The following is a 12,249-nucleotide window of genomic DNA, read 5'->3' on the forward strand; positions in this document are numbered from 1 at the left end:
GGTGCCTTTCTTTTCCTTCAAGGATCTTCCACCTTCTCTGAAAAGCAGTTCCCCTTTCCAAGACTTCAGCATCATGTCCTGCTATGGCTTTCTGGACAAACCCCCAGCTCCTGGATGATCCCGGCATCCAGCTTCTCACTTTTGCTTTAAGGGGGCCAGAGGGACAATTTCAGAGTGTGGCCTCCTCCCTTCTGGCCTCTGATTCTCTGAAGCCCTTGCTGTAGTAGTTTACATGCAAAATATGCTGTGTGCAGCCCAGTTACCTTAATTGCTTCTCTGGTCAATGAATTTGCAGCTGGCAGTTTAGTTGTCAGCTCCTTTTTCTCTCATCTTTGTTATCTAAAGGATTTACATAAATATCCTAAGGCACTCTGCAGCTGAATATGCTACATCAGGGATTCTGATTTGCGAATATTAAAGGCTGTTTTAATTCCTGAGACTTGACAGTCCAGGGTTAGAGCATTAGCAGTCATACCATTTCCTGTGGGTTCACTGATGTCCTGCTGTCCTCCTCTGCATGTTTGTGAATCTGATGAATACAAAAGAATAGAGGTACCGATGGGCTTTTGCAATGTGTCAGTAAATATACTTTTTGCTACCTTTGGCCTGTGGAAGTCTGTGTCCTCCTTTCATTTCATTATGCATTAAAGAACAAAAACCTCAGAACTTAAAGGAGCCTCTTATTGACTTCCTTAATCCTTTCTTTCTTTTGGAGTGCCAGCAGTGCTTTTTAACGCTTCTTAAAAGAAAAAGGAAAACTGAGTTGCAAAGATAGCTGACTACAACCCTACAACTAGACTACCTGACTAAAATTTTAAACACAGTAGTCAGAAAATCCAGAAATACAAAAACCCACTTGAAATTTAGAACCTCCAAAACTGAAACTCCTGGCAGTGGAACAGCAGGAGCAAAGAGATTAGATTAAGTTGGGAGAGGGAATATTGTGGGTTCCGGGCTTTATGAAGCTGTTATAAACTCTTTAGTGTAGGTTTATCTACAGCACATTTTCTTTTAAAAAGCACAACTTTAGCATACTAAAACTATGGCTGTAATTTTTAAAATCTGTAATGAACATGTATCTTCTAATGATAAAAATCAGGTTTCTTAGGACTTGCCTCTTTTAGCAGCTTACCTGAAAATATTTTAGTAAACAAGTAAAATTAAGGCCATCTAAACAGATTAAGGATCACTGAGTTACCCACCAAATTGTTTAATCTTTGAAGCTTCACTCTTTGATCAAAACTAAAATGTATGCAAAGGGTTGTCTCTGTATCTCATACTATGTGCTTTCAGTCTGTCTTTGGCAGATACTGTAAAATAGTTCTTTCTTCTGAAAAGGCACATCTAAAGAACTGGAATTGAACGCATTTTGAAAATGGGAAAAAATTGGCTTCTGGCCATTAAAATTAATGTAAATAAGTAATTTGGTGAGGTCCATAGAACTGTAACAGCTTTCTTTTTCCTGATCATTGCCCCCAGTAACATCATATACTTTGTATTGCACAGCAAGTTCAACAGAAAGTAAATATCATGGTTCCAGACTTTGACTTTTGAAATATTTATTTGGTCAATTTTTCCACATTTTGTTGAATGAACTCAAGACTTTGCATCCCTTGCCATTCATTGTCTTTCTGATTGTTCTCTGCTACGGATGAGCTGGGAAAGTTTTCTCATATGCATTTCATTCAGCTCCTACAAGACTGTGCACAGTACTTTGGAAAGAAACAAGAGAATGGCAAAGTTGGGTTCATTTGTGGTTGCATTGTCATCAATATTAAGTGTCTGTACTCATGGGTTGCTAACTGCAGCAAATTTGATGTAGAACAGAAATAAGTGTGCAATCATGTTTCTGCTACATGAATAATGTTGAATGCAAGATCTGTGTCTCTACTCTCCCATTACCCACCTGGTGCTTTCTCAGGCGCCATCTCTGTTGTGCACTGGGAATGTTTGAAGGCAGCTCTCAGGGGAGACTGACTGCATTTTTGAAGCCTGTTGCTGCACTGGCTCAGTTGCTTTTGAATAGCAGCCCCGCTAAAACATCAGGCCAGTCTTGTATCTGCACTTTTAAGATGACATTTTGCCAGCACTGGATCAAATTATTGCTATGTGGATCAAAGCAGTAATAGTGGGTCCTGTAAGTACTATTTCAGCTGCTTGCTGAACTGCTGGAGTGGAAGCCATCTCTTCTCTGTAGTATGGTGCTCTCACAGAGGGGTGTGCGGCAACAGAGTTTGAACATACTCAGCTGATTCTGTTGCTGGCAATTTTCTCCCATGGAGAGAGCAGAGAGGCACTGGCACCTGCCCCCAGCAGTGTCTGGATGGCAGAGGCCTTGGATGCTCTCCTTTATATGGTGTTCAGAAGGTCACCTATACAAAATCCTATCAGACTTTTTTGAAATGCTTGCTCCCATCATGGGGTTATCACAAGGGTCAAGGGATGTGTGTCCATCTCCTTTAGCTTTTTCGTTTTGCATCAACGGGAGGAGCTGGTGCTTTCCTCCCCATCTCCCAGATAGCCAGTATAAAAAGGTAGAAGACTGCTGTACAGCTATTTCTGATTTGCTGTTGGATAAGGGTCATAGGAATGTGATCACTGTCTTTTGCAAATCTTGCCACTCTTAAAGAGTTGTAGGATGCACAGTATTTTCTTTTTTTCTGATGGGAAGAGTGAAAAGGCAGTGATAGAGGGGTGTAGATGTGCATGAGCTGACACAGGTACATGGGGTTTGTGTGTATAGTGAAGCAGCTGAAATAAATTTGTTTTCATCTGACAGTGAGCTAGGTGAAGATCTCAGTCTTTCTCTTTGTACTTTTCATCTACAGGTCTGTGATCCTTCCCTGACTTTCATTATTAAATCTGCAGCAATTTAAGTGTTCAACTAAGACAGACACGAAGGGGTTACTTTCTGTAGTAGAATTCTGGAAATTTTACTGTGCAATAAAATTACCATAAATCTTTACCCAAATAACCAGGCATAATAAAATTAACAAACTAGCAGTGGTGGATACAGATATATTTGCAAGGCATCTCCTTCTGTTCTGAGATTTTTTATTTCATGGTTTGACTGCATCATGCTACCTATGCCGTTGGGGATGGTAATTTCTGTAGTGTGATGATAAACAAGACTCATTGGCCAAAGAGAGATCCCTTTGACATTGCTATGGTGAATGTTCTTCATCACAACCTTGTTGTGAATTGCTGTCAAATAGCTTAGCTTATATGAAGCATGAATGATGTGCTGGAAAGATTAATTTTGTCAGGTATACCTATGACAAGGGTAACTCACATCTCAGAAGAGAGAGTTTACAAGCACTTGCATGATTAGTCCAATCATCTTGTTTCATAATTAATTATGTTTATTCATGGATGAAGCTGTGATTTCTGTCTGGAACCAGGAAGTTAATCTCTGCTAGCCATAATGAAAAATAAAGTTACTCTTCCAGAACCACCATCGTTTTCTGGGAAGAATGTAATCTTGTCTTTAGAATCCTGATGGTATTGTGGATGTGTGTGTGTTTATAATCTACGTGACCATGGAGTTCTTGCCTTTTTTTTTTTTTTTTTTTTTTTGAGTTAAACCTCTGAGTACTACACTTTTCAGTGCATGTGTTTGGCAATACTTTTAAGGAAAGAAGGACAGAGTTGAGTCCTCTGACTGAATTCTCTTTGTGTGTGTCTCTTAATAGGACAGGTATTTTTGTGTTATGGAAGAAGACCTCAGATTTTACTAGTCAAGACTATTCATCTTGAATTTGTTAGAATTGGATTTTGATGACGGATAGCTGGCAAGACCATATACACATACACTGTAGTTTTCCTTCTAGAGTTCAGAATCTTTCTAATGATGATCAGTAAATTCACTTCATTGCTAATAACATTACTTGTGTGGATGTATGTATTAAGTCACCTTGAGAATACATTGACATTTACTAGTGCCTCTGGGATGCTGTACAGTAAAACACAGGGAGATAAATCTTATCAGTTTATTATTTCCTAACACTGTCTACTACTGGAGACCTTTAAAATACTTTAAGTTAAAATCAAGTGGTGCTAAGAACAGTTCAAGCTTTAGCTTCTCAGATTTAAATTTTCCTTGTGGTTTTGTTTTTTGGCAAGTCTTGTAGATTTTATAGAACCACCATTTCTAAAGTCCATGGGTTTTTTTCATAGGTAACTTTCCGTATTTGTTCATGGCTCATCTTTGTCTCTATGCTTTCTGCTACATCTAAATTTCTTTTAAATCTCTCATCTACTTTGTAAGCTTCAGGAAGTGAATAAGTGTCCTCAATGGATGATAAACTGCTTATGGTGAGCTAAGCCTATTCTTTAATTGAGGGATTATCAGCATATTTGGTAACAAAAATTCTTTAATCAGTTCTTTGCTTTTTTGTTTAATACAGAGGTAAAAAATATCTTAAGATAATGATCACTCCTTGCATTTTCATAGTTATATATGAATAATCCTTAGTTTCTGGTGAAATTCATAAATTTTACAAAAACAGTTGTTAGACAATTGTAAATTCAACCTCTTGAAAACTATATATATGTAAGGAAGGTAAAACGTGTGTTATAATATTAGCTTTTGAAAATTAACAATGCACCTGCCAATGGTAACCCCATTTGACAAAATAATTGCTTTCAGTGTTTGACTTACTCAACATTTTACTGTTTGAAAACCCCTTTTATTCTGTTACACCATCCATGTACAGAGATCCTAGGTGCTGTCCTCTAAGAAGGAATAGGTGAAGACTATTGTTCATTAATAATATAATGATTCAGTGAGAATAAAAAGATAATAAGTGGGTTATAGCTAAAGGACTAAAAATATGAAGTAAAATATAATTTTGACTTGGGAGATTTTGCATTGAATATGACAAGGATATAATTCACAGAAAACAGTATGGGTAAAACAATAAAAATGAGACAGGGAACATAGGAACGTCTTGAATGTGTTTAAGTCCTAAATAAAGCTTCTGAATATTTATTCCAGATTTTTTTTAATCTTTACCTAAAATCTAAGATATGTTATTTTTTTTTTTCCCTCCTCCTATTAATCTCCACACATGGTGAAACTCCCAGCTTGGGTGGGTGTATTGCTCCCTTTCCTCTACGACACATAAGGTTGGCTTCCAGAGGGACATGTCATGAAGGTGCAGAAAACAACCAACATTCACTTTGCTATTTTTCAAGTCTGGTTTCTAAAATCCTTTGTTTCCCCTCAAAGTTAAGGTGATCAAACTTTTACCATGACCTTGTGACCATCTTTTTTCTCCCTTTTTCCTTTTCCATGGGACCTCTTTCTTCCTACTTGTTTATAGGTATCATCCTTCAATTCTTTTCTAGATTGAAAAGAGACAAATATTTTCTTAATATGGTTACTTACTCTTCTCAAAAGTAAGATCAGTTGCTGTTCCAATTATTCAGTGTTTTGGAAGATTCCTGCACAATACTACTGTGCTCTGAACTTAACGAAATAGCATCAAAATATACCAGGATGTTACTACTAATAAAAATTCAGGTTGTTCAGGCACAGAATACGTGGAATATTTTTCACAGTTCAAAGGATGATATGTATGTATTGCTGATGTATCAACTGCTGTATCAGCCTATCAACTGGGTTGTAGGCAAAAGTGATTCATAGCTGTTTGGGAGCTGCAGGAATGAGCATTTCTATGCAACAGCTGCATAAAATCAAGACCTGCTCCCGTGGTTCAGCTGAGTGACCACCCAGGCAACTGCTGCTGATTTAAATGGTGGGAGTCACCTGATTTGCCACTGCCTGAAACATGAGTTTGGTGGTCCGTCTATGAGGCATGTAAAGGAGCAGGTGTGGCAGAGAGAGGCATGCAATTGGGCCATCCTGTGCTGTGGATGCTGAGAGCTGGTGCTGTGCCTCTGCTGTGTTGTGGAAGGTGTGAAGGAAAACTGCTGTGTGCATTCACTGGCTGCAGAAAGCTGTGACCCATGGTGGTTTGCCCGTGGTGTCTAGAGTAACAGTGACTGTGTTGTGGCTTATAACTTATGCAGGGTCAGCCTGGGATTCTCAGGCCTGCTGCTGTCCCTAAACTTGGGAAGAAAATGGTACAGGAGCAACAGGTCCTTCTCCCTTCATTTGATAGAGTTTGGTTGACTGGCTTATTTGTCCTTGTTACTACATTCTGTAAGGGAAGAATGGTAGCAATTGTTTAGGTTGATGATCAAATTCATTAAAATCAAAGAGATTTTTATCACTGACCTCAGTGTAGCCAGGTAACTGTGTTATCCCCTGCTCTGGGGACTCAGCTGATAGCTGCTTGTGTAACAGGAGACAAGGTCATACTTTCCAAAGAGAAGATTGTTAGGCATCATCTACTGTTAGCGTGGAACCTAAGCAAATCATCCAGTGCTATCTTATAAACTGCTTACAGCCATATTCAAATCAGTTAAATTGCTTAATTTTTGTATGTGCCATGATTCTTGTCCAGACCAATGTTCAATAATAATGCACAAGGGAGATAATTTTCAGCAGATTAGATGGGATCAACTACATAAAAGAAATGTCTGTTAATGCAAAGATTTTGAGATAAGTTAAAAAGCAGCTGTGTTGACACGTGTGAAGATGAATGCAGAGGAATAGATTAGTCTCAATTACCTAATTGCTTCTAATGAAGTTCAGAATATTTTGGTTTCATTACAGACTAATTCTTCTAATTGCAAAGTTCTTCTTTTCATGAGCAGAAAAAATTAATCATTAATATCTCTTTATTTTGTTGTACAGACCTCTTTCTGATTCTGAACAGATCAACTTGTTAAAAAAAATAAGACTGTATATTCAGCAGCAGAAGTACGATGAAGCAGTAAGTCTGTTTTGGCTCTATGTAAATATTTTGTTTTCTTTAAATCATAATGAACTGAGAAATAAAACTTTTTTCCTTCCTTATGATGCACCTCTCGTTGACTCAAAGCCCCCCTGGAAGTCTCCAAAATTTTGCATTTTGATATGAGTTATAATGAATAATACTGACCTACTGTATTTTTTTCTCATACTTCTTAAATTGTTTGTTGCCATTCCGTAATATAATGACACACAGTGTATGTTTTTATTTTCCACAGTAGAAGAGGGTAAATTGGGAGATAAACTGAGGAATGTAGTTCATGTTCACACTTCTTAGGCTGCTAGTTGCATAAAAAAATGTGTGGTATCTTGCTTCATCACAGATCCTGCTTTTTTTGTTCTTTTACCTGAACCAACTGTTCATGGTTTCACTTTCACATTTCAGTGTGTCAGACTGGGAACCATACATAGAACCATGCTTCTCAGTTCCAGTATTACGTTCCTAAGCACTTGCTAACACTCACTGTGTGACAGAGTACTCAGTGGGTGCAGGTTCACTGGTACTTGTATTCTGATGTTCACGGAAAGAATTTGTAGAGCTAAATTATACCAAGAAGTCTTTCATTTTAACCAGTTTTTTTCAATTTAATAGTTTTTGTTTGGTCATTGACTTCTGTGTTAAAAAGTACATGAAAATATTGAATATGTAAGATCATATTTAACCTGCCAGATGCATGGAAGAATTCCATTATGTGTTAGGGTTCAGTTCTTTTTTCCTAATATGATTCTTAGGGTAATAAATTACTATTTTATGCACAGGACAGCTAAATCTATTTTATTCTTATGCCTTTTTACTTGCTTTGTTGTAAAGTGGAAATAGTTCGTCTTAAATAAATGGATCTATTTTGCTGTGGGAGAAAGTTTTCTTTTTTGTTTCCTAATACTTCTACTTGGCTGTCACATTTACTTTTAGGAGACATTTTATACATTTCAGGAGTAGAACCTGCAATTTTGTCTTGTTGGTTATATGTAAATCTTACTCCTTGTTTGTTGGAGTGCTCCAGGGATTTAAGTTCAGTCTTTGATCACTCACACATCAGACTTGTGCCTGTGCCCTGGTTGTCCTCAGCATCCTGTATTGCAACGCAGAAAGATTGTTCCATTCCCAGAAGTTGGGATGTGGATGATTCTTTGCCTGAACCCTGCAGCTCTTTGTATTGCAAATATGCGCTTATAATTGTATAGAATAGATGTCATTTGGGGTGAGTTTGCCCACTGGCAGACTTGTGATCTCTTCAGTAGTTGCCGTACCTTTTTCTGTGTTTGTCATTTTTGAATCCCAACTGGATACCTGCACATATAAAAAACCTTCATTGTGTACGTTCAGCTGTTTCTTGTACTCTTCCAAATCACACAGATGAGCTTCCCATCTTTGGGTAAATCACAGGGGTCAGCACACCCAAATGACAGTCACGGTGGGAAAACCCATGGTCTTTATCATGGTGTCTCCCCAGTGGAGGCATGGAGTGAGGGGACCGGTGGTTAGACTGGTGTCATGGGTTAGCATAGCTCCGGAAGTGATTTTCTTGCCAAGACGTGCTTACAGCTTCCTCTATGACCTGACAGAACCTATCAGCTGGCTAGTTTGAATATTGACAGTTTTTTAAGCCACTTAAAAAAAAGCTTGACACGCCTCTGTGGTCCACATTTAAGGATGGACAAACCCCGGGAAAGCTCTCTCTTGCTTCCGGCCTTGGGACAGGTAACTGGCCTGGGCCTGTGCAGCCCAGCGGGGCCGGGACACAGCCATCCTGGAGCCGTGCGGCCCTGTTCCACCGCAGCCCCCATGTCCCTGTTCCGTGCAGACAGCACGGGCTGGCTCTACACACCCCCCCTCCAGTGTGGCTGAAGATTCAGCTGAAGCTGCCCCGCTGCCCAGCAAAGATCATGTGACCAACAGTGATAAGCAAATTCCATCTGCAAGGCCCTGGTGAGATTAACCCTTTTAGTGCTCCAAAGTCAGTAAAGAAGGAAGAGCTGAAACCCTGAGGGAGGAGAAAGAGGAGATGCTTAGAAGCTGAAATTCTGTTGTAAAGCTATAGTGGTGATGGACTATGATATATCAGAGCACCTGTTGTAATTCCATGAAAGCATGGGGGGTGGAGCGTTCAAACTGTACTTGTGAGCAAAAGTACCTGTGCTGGAATAAGCAAATACTGAAGCAGCTGTAATTTGATGAGAAGTTTGAACAGGGAGAGATGGAAGTGATGAGGACTCTTGCTCCAAATTGGAAGGAGAAGATCTCTGTTCCTAGAGATGCTCCCAGAGATAGTCCTAGAGATGAAGATGATGAGGATCCTTTTTCTCCCAGGGAAGAGGGAGGGCCTCTATTCCTAGAGATGAAGATGCTCTCAGAGATGGGTGAAGAGAACCTTTGTTTCTGAACAGCTCAACCTTTAAATAGTACCCCAGTAGCTCAAGATTGGACCCTTGAAAGCAGTTGTGGGGAAAGCTGCAAGTCAGGGGAAGCGACTCTCACATGTGGGCAGAGAACCAACCTGGGCAGCTGTCTCGCTGTGATACTGAGCCATGAGAGAACATCTTGTGGAGATGTCTCCATAGCATGAGCAAGAGAGACTCCTCTCCCTAAGTGAACTGAACAGGGTTATTATGGAAGTGGTAAACTGACTGAACATCTCAAGGGTTGTCTTTTTACATTGTCAGTGGGAGAGGGGAGAAAGGTGAGGGGAGGAGAAGTGTTCTGAAGGTGTGGTATGATTTTTTTTTTCTTTCTTTTAGGTCTGTTAATAAACTTCTTTATATTCTTTTAAGTTTTGTGCTGGCTTTGCTTTCTCCTAATTCTTATCTCACAGAAGGTAAATAAGTAAGTAATGAGTATTTTGGACCAAACCACTACACTTGGTGTTTCTGCCCGATTTACGAACTGAACCTGCTACAACTGGGTACAACCCTTTTTGTTTCCAAGTGATTTATGTCCTGAGAGCTACAAGCAGATGCTCTGTGAATGAATCTGGGACTGCAGTTTAGTCTCTGAATTCACCGATGGTTCTTGCAGTATCAGGCTTTACTGAAGTGGAGGACATCAAACCCCAGGAAGGGAATGCTTCAGGCTGTGGAGAGTGACCATGTTTCAGTTGCATCCATAATCCTCCTCCTATGTAAATGTGCCTTCAGAAGCACGTGACTGTTTTTTAAGGGGGTAACTTACACTGGAATATATACAGTCAAATGCTTGTGGGAAAACGAAGTGGCATGCTTGTTAATAGGTGGTGTTCAAGGTGTGCTGTCTGTGTAGCTTTCACCATCTAATGACTGTCATGGCCAGGGAGGATGGTGAAGGAGCCAGGTGATGGTTGAATTGATATCCAGCAGGAGTCCCAAGCAGTGTGTACTCCAGCAGTTGGTGCTGGCCAAAACACTATACCGGAGCATGGAGAGGACACATGTGCCAAGAGTGGTGGAGCTGCTTGAACTCCAGTTGCTGTCAGGTTAATTTGTGGAATGGGAAGCTCACACTCTTCTAATATGTTGCTTAAATGTTTTGTCTGCCTCCAGGTAGCCCTGTGCAAAACCCTGATTAACCTTGCTTTGGAAGGCTTGTCTTACTACCATAAGTATGATAGATTATTCCTGGGTCTAAGTATTGCAGTGGGTTTTGTGGGCTGGACGACTTACGTGATTCTGGTCATTATCAAGGCCCACACCAATTTGACCAAGACTGTCCCAACTAATGAAAAGGTAGGTTGGAAGCATTCAATTATTTTTTTCTATCAGTTTTCAGTATTATATGTGTGCTAAGTGACTCTGTGCAGGATAAATTGCACACCTTACACTTCTTTTGTAAGGTGTTGAGTTTTCCAGCTACTGTAATCCTGTGTAGTGTTGCTGCTAAATCCATTGATTAGGATCAGTATTCCTAAACTGTGGAAGTCTGAGTATGCAGTACTGTGCTTCTTCAGTTTTTCTTCCTGCAGCTGTCCATTTGAGATGCTAATGCAAGTGTAAGCAAACATAATGATTTAAAACTATTAAAGGGTCTGTCTTTAAACCGGGTTTGATTTTCCCAGGTTTAATTAACCAGGTTTAATTTCCAGCATCAACAGCACTCTGTTATAATAATAATTGTTTAGAAGAATACAGAATACAGCCTTCCAGTTTCATTGATGTTCTTCACTGTAAGGCCAAAAAAACCCCAGCACGTAAATTATTTTGTTCCTGCCCTCTTTGGCAATTTTACATCTGTTCTCAGAAACTGTGCAGTCCAATCGTGGCATTTTTAAAATGTATAGCCTGCTTTGATAGAAGGTGAGCTGTTGTTTCACAGATTGGTGTGCTCTCTTGATCTTTGTGATTTGCAAGTGTGCAGCAGAAGACATGAAAGATGAAGGAAGCTCTTTTTGACAAGATTATTATGGTTTGATTTTTCACAAAGTATAAAATCCTACGAACTTAATTTATTTTCAGTCATTCATCAGGGAAAGAGACCTCAAAAAGGTGAATAGGCAAAAAGCTAGCATTTCACTAGAGAAGGATTAAAGCCTGCAGGGGAGGGAAAATTCTCCCAAACGTCAAGAATTTGTTCAGAATAGAAGGAATTGTTTCATTTTTTAATGTAGGTGAGAATGAGCGCTCACTTAGCATCTTTATTGCCTTCAATATAATATGCTGAGAAGATTCCTATCATGCTGTCTTGAGGTTTTTACTACTGGCTGAAATGAGATAGTCTTGACCTTTAATGAAAATGCTCAAACAAAATTAAAATGGAAAATATTCATAAGTGCTGTACTGCGTGATTTAGGTTTTCTTTCATCAAATAACTGAGAGGAGATAATTCAGGATGCATGTTATGTTAGATACAAACAAAATAATTACAATAAATAGACTGAGTATCAGGAATATTAATAACTACATTAAGGAAAAAATTTGCATTCTTAGTTGACGTAGATTTAGTTTGGTATATTGATTTTACTAGTTGAAGGCAGATTTTATGCTAGTGACACTGGCAGAAAAAAATTCGGTTTCTTAGTTCTTTGTCTATAGAATTTCTCTTCCCTCAGTTTTCATAACAGGCCCTTTTCTGTAGAAACCTTTTTAGTGTTCCTAAATACTTGGAGAATCACAAAGCGAGGCTAATGCTTCATATACAGAAGTTATTTGGTTTATAGCTTATATTGGAGCAACTTAAAGAAATTTGCTGAGAGACTAATCTACCACTGACAAATAGCCTCCTGCAAAGCACCACCTTTAAAAATCAAGGAGCCTCTGAGTAATGGACCTGCATATCCTGTATATCTTTAAAAGTTTTTGTTTCTTACGCTGAGTATGTAAAAAAAGCAGTTTTTTTTTTCTTTTGGTATAGAATGTTGTTTTGCCTAGCAAGAAGCATAACCTTTTAGTCTATTTTAAAC

At 39.0% G+C, this 12,249-nt stretch overlaps 1 protein-coding gene across 1 annotated transcript in view; it reads left to right on the forward strand.

The window, feature by feature from the left end:
• Positions 1–12,249, forward strand: part of PIGN (phosphatidylinositol glycan anchor biosynthesis class N) — a 101,740-nt gene that overhangs the window by 51,299 nt on the left and 38,192 nt on the right. Inside the window, exons 13-14 of the mRNA XM_082281536.1 lie at positions 6,764–6,842; positions 10,397–10,579. Coding sequence (XP_082137662.1) covers positions 6,764–6,842; positions 10,397–10,579 — 262 coding nt within the window. The remainder of the gene's footprint in view (positions 1–6,763; positions 6,843–10,396; positions 10,580–12,249) is intronic.

This window comes from Coloeus monedula, assembly GCF_965178545.1.
Source record: "Coloeus monedula genome assembly, chromosome: 1".
NCBI lineage: Eukaryota > Metazoa > Chordata > Aves > Passeriformes > Corvidae > Coloeus > Coloeus monedula.